Raw genomic sequence first — 15437 nt, 5'->3', positions numbered from 1 at the left:
GGTTAATGCAGCTGAACATCGACGCTCTGGCTGGAATTTACTCACATATCGAGCCACATCCCTGCCGCGTTTGCAGTACGTGTGTATTTTTCCCGGCCTCGTCTACTAAATCATGAGTGGTAGAGAGAAGGAGGGATGAGGAGCTTCCATTTTCTTTATCCTCCAAAGCGAAAAGTCAAGACTGGCAGTAAGAAAAGATTTTTTTTGCATAATTTGTTGTCTGACACAGCAGTGCTGGGAGTCAGGAAGGGATGGGACGGTACCTGTGAAACCCCTGGAGTACGACGCCGAGGAAGTTATGAAAGAATATGCATAAATCTTTCCAGCACGCACTTTTTCCCAGCCCTGCTTGGTGTCACAGTGGCTGTTGGTTAGATGGATGCACCCATCGCTGCCGACCCGGGAGCCCGCCTGCTCCAAAATCCTAACCCCGGCTGGCTTCTGTCGGCTGTGTCCAGTCTCAGCAATTAGATCATTTAATAAACCATCTCATTTCGGGCTGTTTTGTGTAAAGCATTTTACCTGGCTTTATTTCCCGCATTGCTTTGTATTCCTTCAAACTCCAACCCCGCAAATCGATGCGGTGCTGCTATTGTTGCCTCTAAAATGTTTACTCCTGGCTCTCTTTAGGACCTAAAAGGCTGAAAACTGCATCGTAATTGCCCAATTAGTCCTAATGCTGCGTAGTGTTGACTGTTTAGTTACCATATATTGTGTACAGAACTAATTGTGGTGAAAGTAAATGAATGTGAAGGAAACAAACAAGCTACTAGAAAATAATTACTTGGAGTGTTTCTTTTTAGTACCTGTACAGCAGATTTCATTATAGTCAACAGCTTCTAAAGCTGCTTGAAATAGCGGTATTTGTCATTTTCATAGAAACTTGATAATGACATTAATTTATCTTAATGGTCTGTTCTATTGTTATAAATAGTAAAATTAGCTTAAATTGTCTTGCTTTTGCTGGTTTTGGATGGCTCCAAAGGGCCCCACAACAGCAGATGAGTAGATAATTTGGTGTGCTTGACAGATTTCCAATAATTTGTTATGTGGAACATGAGGTAATGCTAGTACCATTAATGTTCATTTTCCTCTAAATTCATTACTGCCCTTTTCCCTTTTATCTTTTTTAATGTCTGGGCCATTTTTCTATATTTCAAGTGGAGCTACAAAGCCTATTCATATTCAGCTATAGTAGCTATTAACATTCTGCACATAGAGAACATCATGTAGAAAAACAACTCTTTATGAAATGATGAGGCTGGTGGCTATTTATGCTGGGAAGTAGGCAAAATGGGTTGTTTGCTGGTATTAGGGATTGGCTGTAATTAAGTCAAATGTAATTTTAAAGAAATTTAAATGTTTTCATTTTTATAGCCAAGGTAAAACACAATTCAGGGAAATTCTAAGAAGGTGTAAATGCATTAATAAAAACTATTTTCCCTGTTTTCTGCCACTTCTGTTTAAACTTCACTGAGGATTTTATGCAGGACTAGTTATTTGCACAACATTTTCTACCCAATTTAAACCTAATTAGTCTTGGGAAAGTATTAACATTAACGGTACTTTTATGTGGGTTTGCTGATACGGTAATGATCTGAACAAACAGGAGAGCTTTCCATCAGGGAAGAATTACTTTGCCTTCCTCTCCTTTTCTTTCTTTTTACTTTTGTATCTAACCAACATCGGCATACTCTTCCCCTCCGGGTGCGGAGACGCGGAGCAATGGAAGGGAAGGAAGGGAACGAGGTTTCGCTGTCCATATCTCTCCAGTGTGTACGTAGCGTATAAGAAAACCCAAGCAGAAGCAGTAAGACGGGAGGCTGGCTGCCGTGGGGTGACTATGGAGGGATGCCCGGCACCGTGGCCACGTCCCCATCGTGTGGTGGGGGAGCAGGGGCAGACTGGGAGGGGAGAGGGGCTTCGTACTGGTCTTGCTGGTGAACAGTGGTGGAGGTGAGGAGCTCCTGTTCAGCCAGGTAGGAGGGGGATGACCCTGCGGGCACCCCCTTTCTGCTGGAAAGCGCTGAGAACATTCTTAATTTCTGTATTATTTTTACATTAGTTCTAGATTTCACCGAATCACAAAGGGGTTGTGGTGGGAAGGCACCTCTGGAAGTCATTTGGTCCAACCCCCTGTGTAAGCAGGGCCACCTTTAGCTGGTTGCCCAAGACCGTGTCCAGAGGGGTTTTGGATATCTCCAAGGTAGGAGCTGATATTTCTTCAGTTTAGGTGTATCAGGCAACACGCACCTTTGAGAGACCACGAGTTAACACGATCATCAAAACAATGCATTATTTTAAACTCGTCATTAAAATCAGCCACTGCTTACGCCTGATGTAAACGTCCACCCTTTAAGTCCACGTCCCGGCGCTGCCGCTCGGTTGTGATGGTGGGACCCCCTCACTCAGGTTTAGCCACGCAGGGGGGCCCTCAGCTAACCCCCTCATGGGTTAGGGGGCACGAAAGCCTCCAGGGCTGGCAAATGTCTAAGTATGCGGAGGAATCACCTTCCCGACCTCCCTGCTGCTCGTGGAGGCACGATAAGAGGAGATGCTCAGCCTCTGGGTGGGTGAAGTTGGCTGAGATGGGCCCTCCCCACAATGAGCTGGATGGACATATTCCCTCTGCAAAATTGGGGACCCCGAGGCGGGGGGGCCCTAAAACCAGCTGGCATTGCTGCCCAGCTCCCTGCAGCCGACAGCCAGCAAGGGCGCAGGTTTTGGGGGGGGGTGGCTCATTCCCGAGTTACCCAATGTTACCCCTAAAGAGGTCGCGTTTCCCTGACAGCCCCCAGACCTCAAGCTTTGAGCTGGGTTTTGTCTGAGATGCATCGTTTCCGACCCAGGAGCACCTTACAGGAGATGGCTTGAGGCGATGGCCCCCCCAGCGTGGACCTCCCCGAGTACCCCAACCCTTGGGACTCCCTTGGGCACCCCATCTTTATGTTTTACCATATGTGCTTAACGTTGTCTGATGCCGCCTGCGTCCCGGGAGCGGAGCTCAAATCTTCATTGCTTAATTTTTCTTGACTCGGCCTCTCCCAGGGGCTTCACATCTGATTTATCTGGAAAACTCCTCCTCCTGTCTATGGTAGGATTCATCTCACCTCCCTTCAGACACTATTGTGCAAAAGTCAGTACCTCGCCTGCTCATCCCAGCTCCCTTTCAAGACAGGGGAAAAAAAAAAAGCTATGCCCACAGTGTGAGTCATCTGATTTATTTCAGACAACTACATTAGGATGAGATGAACAGCACCTAAAAGTGCCAATTTCTCTCCATTAAGGAGAAAGGGAGCCCAAGCTCTCTGGTATAAACATCAGGTATCAACATGACAGATAATCTGTGCCTGGGCAGAGCATCTCTATCCTCATGCCTCACATCCAGACCGTCGGTGGGAGAGACGCCCGTCCTGTGAAATTCTCCTCCTTCGTGAAGGTCCCAGGTAGCTCCACGTTCGCATAGCTACAGCCGTGTTTTACTTCAAGATATGAAAGTACAACGTAGTTACACATACCTGAGTCTTTCCAGACTTCCCAAGCTTATGTTTCTTTCCAAGTTTGGGCTGAAGCTTACCTGCAGTCTCCCCAGAGGTCTATTTTGCTGTTCCTGTTTCGTACATATGAGTTTTAAATCTTTTTTTTTCTTTAAAGTTGTGCTTGTCTTATTTTTCAATTCTGGGGATGTCACTGCACAATACTGAATTTTAAGAAAATCCTTTTTACCTGCTGCTGCTCCTGTACTGAGAAATATATTGACTTGATTGAGCATTTATAATTAAAATATCTGATACTCAAGGCTCCCAGAGACTCACCGAGTGACAGTCAGACACACCCGGCTGAGGCTGGAAACAGCACATTTTATCTGTTGTTCACAAGTGTCTGTCACAACATGCCAGCTTTGCTCCTTGCTCCCTGCTTAGCTTTTATCTCTTTGATAACAAAAAATCACGCTAAATGAAGGGGAAATTTGCATTGCAAAGATGCATCTCTGTGTTCAGCCTTCCACCCTCGTGCAAAGTCGACAGGTTTTTCATTTCAGCATTGCAACCCATACAATTGATAAAAAAAACACTTGCAAGCCCAGGTGAGCAGCTCCTTATTCTTTTCTGTGAATGGGAGAGCAGTGTCTGAAGGATGCGGCTGATAAAATATTTACCCTAAACCAAGGAAGATGTCCATCTGGCTGTTCATTTTTTAAATAATAACTGAAGAATGAGCCGCGAGCCTCACATCTTAGTTGATGTTGATCTATTTGCTGAGAGAATGAACTAATTCTAGCAATAACCAAAGGGTTTTCTCAAAGCAGACAAATGCATTAGACTTCGTTAAATTGGTGCTAGTTTTCTTCTGCCTCGTGAAATATGGGTGTGCAGCAGCAGCCATCTGCTGAAAGACGTTTCTGTGATGCTTCTCAATTGACTCCGCTCCTGATCAAAAAAAAATCCCTCCCTGTACCTTCCTTGCCAAGAAAAATAACAAGCCACAGAAATAAAATGAAATACATGTAGACAGAAGCATAGCTGATGGGTGCCCTCAAAGCCTGCCCTGGGGTTGAACCACCGGTCCTGGCTGTAGCTTGCAGCAGCAATTCTGGTCCAGGGTGGCGAGATCAGTCCTTCCCAGGTCTTGGTACTTTGGGAAAGGTATAGATTATTTAAAAAGTGAGGGGAAGGCAAATTAGGAGTGAAAGAAGCAAAGGAAAAATGAGCATTTTTTTTTTTTAACCTAGCTAAGACTGATTCACAGCTGTGTAAGGAAGCAGAGCCGTGCCTCGAGGAGCTGCGGGTCTGGAAGAAGAACAAACAAGTGAAATTCAGTCTTGCCCATGCTGGGCCACCCAAAAGGCTGCAAACTTTGAGGTAATTGTCTATAATTTGTTACCTATACCATACAGGTAGTTTACAGTTAGTTAGATGGATAACTATAATATATGGGTAAAACATAATAGATAGGTCATAAAAATACATTATCTATAAAATATGCTAGAAAGTTACCTACAATTTCCCTGTCCCGAGGTTCTGATTGATCACGCACCCTCATTCCTGACCACATCCAATCTGGCTGGGAAGCAGGATGAAACCCGTCCTTGTGCAAGCGCTGCTGGCGCAAGTGGCTCTGGGCCCAGGCCCAGGGTTTCGGAGCGTGTTTTTGGAAATCGGTCCCACCCAACCTCCGAGAGGGTTCCTGGGGTGGTCGCTGCCGTACAGGTTCACGTACAGGGCTATTGACTGAGGGAATATTTTCCTGTGAGTGGGTGAGTCCCAGGAGACTCAGCTGATGAAAAATATTTTGCTATGGTTGAGGTCTCACTAGATTTCTGGCAGATGCTTTCGGAGAGGAAAAAAAAAAAAGGAGCAAGTGTTTTGTTCAATAAGTTCCTGCGAAATACAGTTTCTTTAGATTGCAGTTCAGGTTGCTCTGGCCGGCTGAGAAAGACACTCTGAAAAGACAACTATTTTTGATGCCAGAGAAAGTACCGAAACTGGCATAGATGATGCTATCGTCCAGGGGAAAGGCAGTAAAACTGGCACCGCTGGAACACGAGCAGCGTGGGGGGGCGAGGACTGACCCTGCACCCCACGGGCACGGCCCGGGGCGCGGACTTTTTGGGCAGGAGGGGGGTGTTCTCGGGGTCTTTTCTGCCTTGCTAAATGAACTGGGACCCGGGAGCCAGCCCTGGTGCCAGGCTGCTGGCAGCACTCGGTGCCCGCTCTGCTTTAGCTTCACAGTGCAAAGGTTTTCACTGGATGGTAGATTAAAATGTGGGCGCCGAAATGGTGTCCGCAGAGGAATAAGGCAGAGGGTCCAAAACCACCGTGGCCGGTGCAGGGGAGCAGAGGGACTGGTTTCACCGTGGGAGGTGCAGAGTTGGATCCTGGTCCGGTCTCAGCCCAGTTCATGTGCAAAAGGCACTGGGGAAAGAGGGACCACTCGCCTTTTTGCTCCCCCGGAGGGTGATGCCCTAGACGCACCTCTGCACGGCGGGCGAGGAGCTATGAGAGGAGGCAGATGCAGCAGAAGACACGTCTGCTATTTGTGTCCCTGCCTATGGGGCAGGTTAACTGGGATGGAGGAGAGGGGCTGGCTGCTCTCGCCCCGAGATCAGTTGCAGCCCACCAGCAGCACTCCCAAATTTGCCGATTATCGTAGTTGAACTGAGCCGAGTTGGAGATGGGGTAACTGAAATTCAACAAGTCTTGAAATATTTGCTCTTCTGCTCCTGCGTGAACTCACGCGAATCTATTTTTTCAAGGTTTATGGTAAAACCCAGTCGTGCTGCGCAGGCCAGGCTGGAACGCTTTTCTGCATCATTAATTCCTTGGCTTGTTTTTCTTTTTCCAAAGTTCTCTGCAGGTCATTCCCCCCAAGTGCAGCGAGGGATGGAAGAGCACATTGAAATCATTATCGATAAACAGTTACATCTTGAAGCTACACAGAGCCATTATTTCACAAAGAGGCGAACAAAATGGTTTTGCATCGTGTGAATTATTTTCCTATTTGAAACACAGAATTTCTCTCAAATAGCTTTAAAACCCATATCGTAGTGAAGCATCCAGTTTGTTCCATTAACTACTCACAGAGTCAACTGGAGAACCACTGTTATTAATTTCAATGGAAAGCTAAAATGCAGTTCATTTTCTGTAATTGCAGGCCCATCACCTAAAGACCCAGGAAAAGCTTTTAATCCAAGGCATTTTTAGAAGAGTATGATTACATCGCATATCTTCATAAGGTGCATAATTACCAGGACGTCAATCACAAAGAAACACAAAGAGCCAAACTTTCGGGGCTGTTAGAGACCGGTCCCCTCCCACCGCCCTGGGACCGCCGGTCTGTGGGGTGCTGGGGTGGGTGCTGGAGGTGGGGGACCTCACCGGGACCCAGCCGTGATTTTTCCCCCCACGGTGGGGAGCAGCAAACCCAGCAGCTGTCCCGGTGCCAGGCTGTATCCCCAGCGCTGCCAATGGTGTCGGCAGCGATGGAGAGCCCAAAATACCCCTTAGGCCTCCCTGCGGACCATGTGGTACCTGTCAGAGGATGATGCAGAGAGACCCTGAGCCCGGAGGAAGCATTAGTGGGCTGGAAGATGCCTTGGAAAAAACAGCACTTAAAGGGTCGTAGGGGAGCAGCCGAGCATCGTGGCAGGGGGACAGGGAACATGCAAAAAGGTCGGAAAAAATGATGGAAAGCTTGAGAAGAAAAATCTGGGGGTAAATGCTATTTAGTCTAAGGATGAGAAACACCCTGTGGGGTGCAGAATATTCAGTAGAATAAAATTTCAGCCCTGGGGCACAGGAGAACCCATCACAGCTGGACGGGTGACCCGGACCCCCTGGATGAGGGCTGCAGCGGTGTGGTGGCTCCCATCCCAGCTGGGCTGGTGGACATCACCCCGTGCCAAGCTGCCAGCCGCACTCGCACCACAGCCAGAAAGGACCGTGCGGTTTAAATTCGAGGTCTTTGCTCCCTTGACTCTATTCAATCGAAACAAATTGCGTAGCTCCTCCAGCCTGCCTGTGGGAAGAGGAGACTCCAGCTGGAGGGAAGAAGAAAGGAAAACCTTTGGTTTTGAATTATTGCTTGGCCGTTTCGCTCAAGGAGGGACAGGCGTGATCGCCTGCTGTGATTCAAGGCTGCTGCAGCCCGGAGGCGTACTGGCAGGACTTGCAGCCGCGGGCAGAATTTCAGAGCAAGTCCACCGTTCCCAAGCGGGGTCCTTTGTACTTACAAACCTGAATCACGGAGGAAACTCAAATCGGTGGAAACACATAGATGCCAGAAGACAGAGCCACTTAAATCAAGCGTTTGATGTGCATTCACAGCCCCTTTCCTTTCCTTCAGCTCTTGGCTCCAGTCCTCTCCCGCTTTAAGCACCGATGGATGCTGAGCAGTGGCTGCAATGGCAGAGGTGTGACAGACTGAAGCTCTTTCTTTCCAGGGCTGCCTGAGCTGTAAAGAAAGAGGAGCCACCTCTTGCCATGTCCCACAACGAGGGACCCTTTAATTGATTGCAAAAAGAGCTAAGAAGTGCACTTTGCACCTCGGTGGATGAGGACTGCGGTGGGTATTAGTGGTGGCAGAAGTAGCTGTTCGGAAAGCAATTTAATTAATCAAAAAGTAAGAAACAAAAAGGTCAAGTTGCCTCTGCTGTGCTGCATTTAATCTGCACGTGTACACAGGACTTCAGGCTCCTGAGTGTTTTGGTTTTTTTTTTAGCTGGCACATTTCCCCAAACACGGTAACATTTTTTTAACTTCTGTGGATGACATTTTCTAATATGTTTAAGGATCTGTAATATTTTATGCTTGTAGCTTTTTGCGATTGTTGTTCCAATATGGCACTGATGCCAGTATTAAAGTCTAATATGATTAGAAAGCTCAATTGTATAACCAAGGGGTTATACTCTTTATCTATTCTAATCTGATTAAAATGCTTCTCTTCAGTAGCTTTCTGCAATCGCTTTATAGCAAAACCTGGGAGCAAAGCCACCAGCGCTTTGGTTTGTCCCAGAAGGAAAGAAATACCAAATGGGTTCCTTAATTGTGTACTTCATTCGTTACCATACAAAGCTGGGTCCAAACCGCAAACCCGGCTCGTTTGGCTTTAGTGGAGCTGCTCCCCGAGAAAAGGGTTGTGGAACCGGTCGGATGCCTGGGCTCACCCTGCAGCTGGTTAAGGTTCAATACCTGCTTTAGGGGCAGAAAAAGGCATTTTGGGTCTTGCTGCCTGGTGCCGAGGTTGCTAAGCAATGAAGTCACTACAAGTGGCTAATGTTGTGGCTACATCTAAACCCCATCATAGCATTACATTCATCATTGTAATTAAATTCTCTCACTGCTTACGATACCATCTCCCTTACGTGATGTATCTTGTCCAGCCTAGTGCTAAACTAGTTAATGCAACAGAACGCATCCACCTCTACTTTCCATTGCCATTTAGTGCTCACATGCCACAATTTATCACAAATCTGAAGGCACAGTACAGAAAATGCGTTGCAGAGAACATGATTAGTCCATAAATAGGTAAAAGCACGAAGAGCGAGCTCTGTTTTGCTAAAACTTGCCTCCTCGCCTTCAACTGGTCCTCTAATGATTACCAACTGTGTAAGACCGACCACAGCTGCTGAAATAGTGCTGGTTTTGCACCACCACACACTATACTTTGGGGGCAAAATGGAGCTGCTAGATGAACCCCCTCCACAGCAGAGGTTATCGGGTGTGCGATGGGGCCGTAGAGGTAGGTGAGCCTAACTCCGAGACCGGAGTTAGAGAATGCTTCTGATACGTGTTTACATGAACCCTCGCAGTTGCATCGATGGGAGCGGTTGGCTCTCATTCTTCCTTCGGCAAAACAAACTTGGGTTTCCCTGCTGAGGAGCGTGCTGTTTCTGCTTGGCTGTGCTTGCAACCCGCAGATTCCCCCAGCCAGCCTTTACCAGCATAGTTTGACAATAAAAACAACCCCCAAACCCAAACGCATTCCCTTCTCCTTCAAAAACAGCTTCAGGCGCAGTGAATGCCACGGCTGATGCTGAGCGGGCTGCGCACCTTTGACTGGACTCTCAGGCCTCTCTGATTTCTGACTTGTCTGAAGTTTTCTGCACCGCTCTGCAGAAAGGAGCTCATCACCGTCATATCAATTGCCGTGCATCCTTGACGTGGGCATTGCATCCATAACGCGCTGCTAATATTCAGGGGACCCGTCCACATGATATGGCAACAAACAGAAGGACAACATCAAGATTTAGCTGGAATTAAGCTTTCTTACCCTTATAATATTATCTGAATTGTCCCAGAAGCATAAAGTCTAAAGCCTTCTCCAACCTCTGGGCAACAAGGAATCTAAGAATTGTTCTTCACTAGCTGGATACATTTGTCAGGTGTGATGAGGTCACTGCCAATCATTTTCTCCTTTTTCTATGTGTCAGGGGAAATCCACTTTTTAGCTAAGTAAGCTTGCCCAGAAGTTGCCTGAGAGAACTGGGATGAGGGTGTTCACTGACCTTCCTCGGTGTTAAAACATCTTCTTGGGCCATGTGGCGTCAGACACGTGTGGCCTTAACCCAGTGTTTGCCATCGTTGCTGCCCTGCCTGGCATACTCTTTCTTTTAACTCATCAGGATCTCCTACCTTAGTTCGTTAACAAATTTTTATGATCCATTAAAATCGCCTCAGAAGTAAATGGTTAAGTTTCTTAACTAAAAGGAACTTGCCTTGCTTCTGATATTATGGGGGTCACACTACATCTGAGACCCAGGCTTAGATTTTCATTATACTGGTCCCAGATCTATTAGGGAATCTGCAAATAAATGAATTCTTAATTCTTTTATGATGTTGAATTTTCCCCTCAGTTGTTCCTGACTCTAAATAGGAAGTTTAGAGCAGCAAATATCTTCAGATTTTGCTTCATCGGCATGCTGTGAAGCAGAATAAACTCTTTTACATTCTTCGCTGAGATCCCTCGGGTTGTTTGGGGAAGGTGTTCACGACTAGGTCCACCACCTCACATGACAGCTCTGTGCACCTTCAGCTGCAGCAATGAATTCATTCATCTGTCTGTAAATCAAAACTCTGACGGTCTGGCTCTTACCTCACAAGAAACACAAGAGCCAATAACCTACTGGCAGACGTGGTTTCTTCTGCATTTCTGTACATAGGCTTGGTTTTGTTTTAAAGGAACTCATCTATTCTGTGCTGGTTTTGGCTGGGACAGAGTTACATTTATTCACAGTAGCTAGTTTTGGATTTGTGTTTTGGATTTGTGCTGGAAACTGTTGATAACACAGGGATGTTTTGGTTATTGCTGAGCAGGGCTTACACAGAGCCAAGGGCTTTTCTGCTTCTCCCCCCACCAGTGAGCAGGCTGGGGGGGCACAAGAAATTGGGAGGGGACACAGCCGGGACAGCTGACCCCGACTGACCCAAGGGATATCCCAGACCATAGGATGTCATATCTAGTATATAAAGCTGGGGGAAGAAGAAGGAAGAGGGGGATGTTGGGAGTGATGGCGTTTGTCTTCCCAAGTCCCCGTTAGGCGTGATGGAGCCCTGCTGTCCTGGAGATGGCTGAACACCTGCCTGCCCTTGGGAAGCGGGGAATAAATTCCTTGGTTTGCTTTTCTTGCGTGCACGGCTTTTGCTTTACCTGTTAAACTGTCTTTATCTCAACCCACGAGTTTTCTCACTTTTACCCTCCTGATTCTCTCCCCCATCCCACTGCGAGGGGAGCAAGCGAGCGGCTGCGTGGGGCTCGGTTGCCGGCTGGGGTTAAACCACGACAGTCGTAACCCACTAACAACTGCAAGAAATAAGAAACCAGGTTCTGGGCAACTTTACTGCAAATCATTAAGAAATTGCTTTTAGACTCATTCCAGCTTTGCAGACGTCTAAAGACAGAGCATACTTGCCTGCAGGAGATGGGAATTGATGACCAGGAGGCTCAAGTTTCAGCTGTAAAACCGATGTTTCCAGCAAGGCTGCCTCCTTGCATCAAATCTACGCTGTGAAAACATCCTCCGGCTGATCGGTACCAGCTGGCATCAAGGGGAGAGAGGAAATGCTGCTTGCAGCAAAGTACTATAAGGCACAGATCTTACCTCCACTTTAGAAACACTTCTCAGTGCTGGAATTTTGGGTTAAACAGCTGGTATGTTACCCCGGCGGGATGTGCATGCCCTCAGACTCTTTTGGTACACTCACTAACTGTAATTTATGATAAATCACAGCAGAAAAAAATATCTTTAAACTGAGTCTGCATTGAGCTACCCATATCTTTTGCAAAGAGTGAGACAATACTTTGAGTTATTACAATGAGTAGAATGAACTTTTATTTTCATTCATCCTTCATTAATACCATACAATTAGATAGCAATGTCTGGAAAAAAAAAAAATCTTGAAATAATTTAAAACAGAAGGCACAGAAAACCAAACCCAACTATGCAGCTACAAGAGAAGGGGGGAAAATGATTCAGGAAAGGAATTAATTCAGAAAGGTTTTATCGCTAGACATTCTGATCAAAAGCTACAGCACACAGAAACAAAACTGCACAGTTTAAGCTAACCCATGCTTTTGTTACATATACATATAAAAGAAAAAAAAAATCTAAAAATGTGATTTTTTGCAGGGTTTTGAATGAAAAGTGTAATTTTAAAAATAAAACCCATTAAATCTAGTATGTATGTCAAAATCTTCCCTAAAGTCTACACTGAGACGTACTTTACAGAAAAAACTGCATTAAGAGCAAAGCATACCGTTAAACAGCTTCTGAGGACGGAAGGAAACTTGTTCTCAAATCAGTTAGAGTATCAAATAAGTTTAGTGTTTGCTTCAGAAACAAAGATTCTCAGTACAGTAATATACTGTAGAGAACATTCTTTTGTATTTTAATATTATGAAATTAAACCGGTAGCATACGTTACAGAGAGGAATAAAACCACTTCATTCATGTGAGATGTTTACAATTTTTTTTGCAAAAGAGTAACTTTATTTCTTTTGAAAACAAAGCTACTGGAATTAATGACATGCGATAATATGCCCCGATATTATACTGGCTAAGTTTGAAAATAAAGTTCATGCTTCACAATTGAAATATGCTGTGATTCTCAAATACATTCTCTGGTAATTATTAATACAATACAGAGGTCATTCATAAAATCAGTTCAGGTTGGGAACCTGGTTTATAAATGAAGCTTTTTCAAATATGCAGAACACTGACAACACACAGGGTTAGCTCCAGGTCAGCACATTTCTTTCTGCGCTCCACCCCTCTTTTCTTAAACAAATGGGTGCTTAGCCTGCAAATACCATGGAAAGGCAAAGTCTAGAAGTTACAGGTTGGTTTGTAAAAATACTAAATACAATCCAAGATAAACAGTATTACTCTTACTGACAACTTAATAACAGGTGCTCTCTAAAGGAGAAAAAAAAATAATATCCTGAAATGCAAGAGAGATCATTTCAGCATTTGATATCAAGGCATTTGCACATTTGTCAGGAGATGACAGAATAAGAGCGAACTTTGCAGCTTACTTTGTAGTTGGACTTGAATTCAAAGAGCCTTCCTTCTAGCCTGCCCACCTGTAAACCCTAACATATGGTTTCTTAATAGCTTGCTTTTTTCCTGGAAATAATTCTCTCATTTAGAAAGTACAAGTCAAAGTATTGTTTCCACACATGAATAAAGAGAGCTGACAACTACAATAGAAACGGTAAAAATGATCTTTGTAAAAATGTTCATCAAAATTCTCTGACATAGCAAAACATTCATTTGTAAAGTAAAGTCTAATACTGCAAGCCATTCACTCAAAGGCGACCTCGGGCATGTGTATTCTTGCCAGCGTTGCAACAGTAATTACTTCCATATTACTTGTCTTTATAGGATACAAACTCTGTAATATATTAAAGTTTCCTAACAAAGAGTCCAATTATTGCACTTTATAAAAATTCCAGTAATATCAGGCTTTTGTCCTACTTTTCTATGAACACTAATGCCCTGCAAGAAAAATTTGGGGGACCAAGTAATTTCTGATGAATAAGATGGATTACTTGAATTAGTCCGAAATACTGAATCAAAAATGGAAAGGCTTACAAAATGAAGAGACGTACCTTTGGAAACGGATTTTGATTCATAGCAGCAGATAGATGTGTCATTGCTGTACTGACACACGTTCTCTTCACCGGGAAGGATGGGCACATGGCTATTATGTTTATATATCACACCTAACTTGAGGAATGTGCAGAGAAACCCAAAGAACCACTAAGTTCTTCTGCTGACTCTACAAGCCTGACGGGGAAAGCTCAATGACAGCCATATCAGAGTGGGAGTTTCTCTGTGAGCTCCTGTATATTTGCATTTGCGTCAGCAATGGATATAGCAAACCGAAATGGCTATTTCAGGATGGAAAGATATATAGAGTAAGCCTGAGAGGCCCGTAAAAAAAGAAAATACAGCAGTTTTGGCCCTGCTTATAACCAGCTGTATCAATAGGGGAAAAAAAGATAGAGGAGATTTTTGTGCCAGCTATCTAGAAAAAGACGCTGCTTGAACCGAAGTGATTCGCAAATCTATATGAGGCTTCCAGGCCAGCAAATCACGGTTAAAGTTACTTTGTTCCTCTGCTCCTTCAGCATAGGAACGAGTGCAGAATGGCTCATTCCAACCGTGGACAGTCCGTTTACAGCAACAATCATATCACCACACCTGAAAAACACAAGAAGAAAAAAAGCAAATGATGACTACTGTTCTGCAGTAACTAGTACACACCAACAAAGAGCACTTCATTGCTGGGGTGACAGGTTTGCATCAGGTTGGAAGTGTAGCTAAAAAACCCAAAGGGGTTCAATTGTAAGTCTGTTTTACTACTGAAACTCATCTGGGAAATTCCCAAATCACTAGATTTCAATTCTAATACAAAAGATAGTTCTGCATTAAGAGCTGACCTGTTGGGAAACGTGAAAAGAGAGCTGGAAACATCTAATGGAGTCAAGAGAAGATAATGAGATAGCATGTGCATGACAGAAGCCTTTCTGTTTGTTTGTGTGGATTATAACACATTTACACCAAACATGCCTTTACCGTAGGAGGTGTAAGTAAAGATACTTATGGTTACCAACCGCATTCCAACCGAGAACCTTGTTTTCAACGGCTTACGATTTTGTCAAATGTAACCATTTGGCTTGAAATCTCCCTCAGCAGATGGTTCAACTGAGAAACTGTAGCATCTCTGTGTTTTGAAGCAGGCAACAGAAATTTGGGAGGGTGCCGTTTGCCGGCCTTGAGAAAATTGACCTCAAAGTGTTAAGTTCCATTTTTTACAAGCTCAAGAGAAACTTCAAAAAAGCACCTCAGTTCTGCCTACATCAAGCGTGCTCCATGTCCAGGCATCTCTTCTCTGCAACTTGAGTGTGTGTTTGGCAGCCCCCAAAGCAGTCAAACATGACTCGGGAGATCAAACAGGACTTTTCCTAAAACTGATCCTCCCAACTACTGGAGCCACCAAAATGGAAGGCAAGAAGATGCTCTCCTGAGCTCTCCCAGTGCCCTCCACTAAGGCAGAGCAGAGGGAGAAGGGGCCCTGTGACCCACACGAGTCAAATGCGCGTTCAAAAGCACTTCCCTGCCTGAACCAAGGTACCCACCACCCAAACCACAATGCTCCAGTTCACCGAGCGGGGTCTCACTCACCCAGCCTTTCTGCTGAAGTCCTTTCACCTTCTATAAAATCACACCAGACAGAGACTGTCGGCAGAAAACCATCTTAACTATTGAACTGTGAAGTTGCTTGCTTCCTTCCTCTCTAGCTGAACAAAACATTTAGGTAACTTAAAAAACCCAAGAGAACAGCTTCAAAAAGTCCTGCCCCAGGGTAACTCATGGTGCAGGTTCCAAGGAGCTCTCTCTTGTCAATGGCCCATTTTTAAGTCCATATTTTCAG

General features: G+C 45.0%; 1 protein-coding gene and 1 long non-coding RNA gene across 6 annotated transcripts in view; one reads left to right on the top strand and one right to left on the bottom strand.

The window, feature by feature from the left end:
- The first annotated feature begins 4452 nt into the window (after positions 1-4452).
- On the top strand, positions 4453-8446 carry LOC138690144 (uncharacterized). The gene is made up of 2 exons (XR_011328945.1): positions 4453-4862; positions 6348-8446. It is a non-coding gene; the product is annotated as an uncharacterized lncRNA (long non-coding RNA).
- Positions 8447-11798: 3352 nt separating this feature from the next.
- The window catches only part of LNX2 (ligand of numb-protein X 2), a 64080-nt gene continuing 60441 nt past the window's right edge, over positions 11799-15437 (bottom strand). For all 5 annotated transcript variants that reach the window (XM_069808088.1, XM_069808087.1, XM_069808086.1 and 2 more), the window contains one exon: positions 11799-14203. In XM_069808088.1, coding sequence (XP_069664189.1) covers positions 14068-14203 — 136 coding nt within the window. In that variant the 3' untranslated portion in view covers positions 11799-14067. The remainder of the gene's footprint in view (positions 14204-15437) is intronic.

This window comes from Haliaeetus albicilla, chromosome 20 (assembly GCF_947461875.1).
Source record: "Haliaeetus albicilla chromosome 20, bHalAlb1.1, whole genome shotgun sequence".
Classification (NCBI taxonomy): Eukaryota; Metazoa; Chordata; class Aves; order Accipitriformes; family Accipitridae; genus Haliaeetus; species Haliaeetus albicilla.
This window is presented reverse-complemented; position numbering and strand designations above follow the sequence as displayed.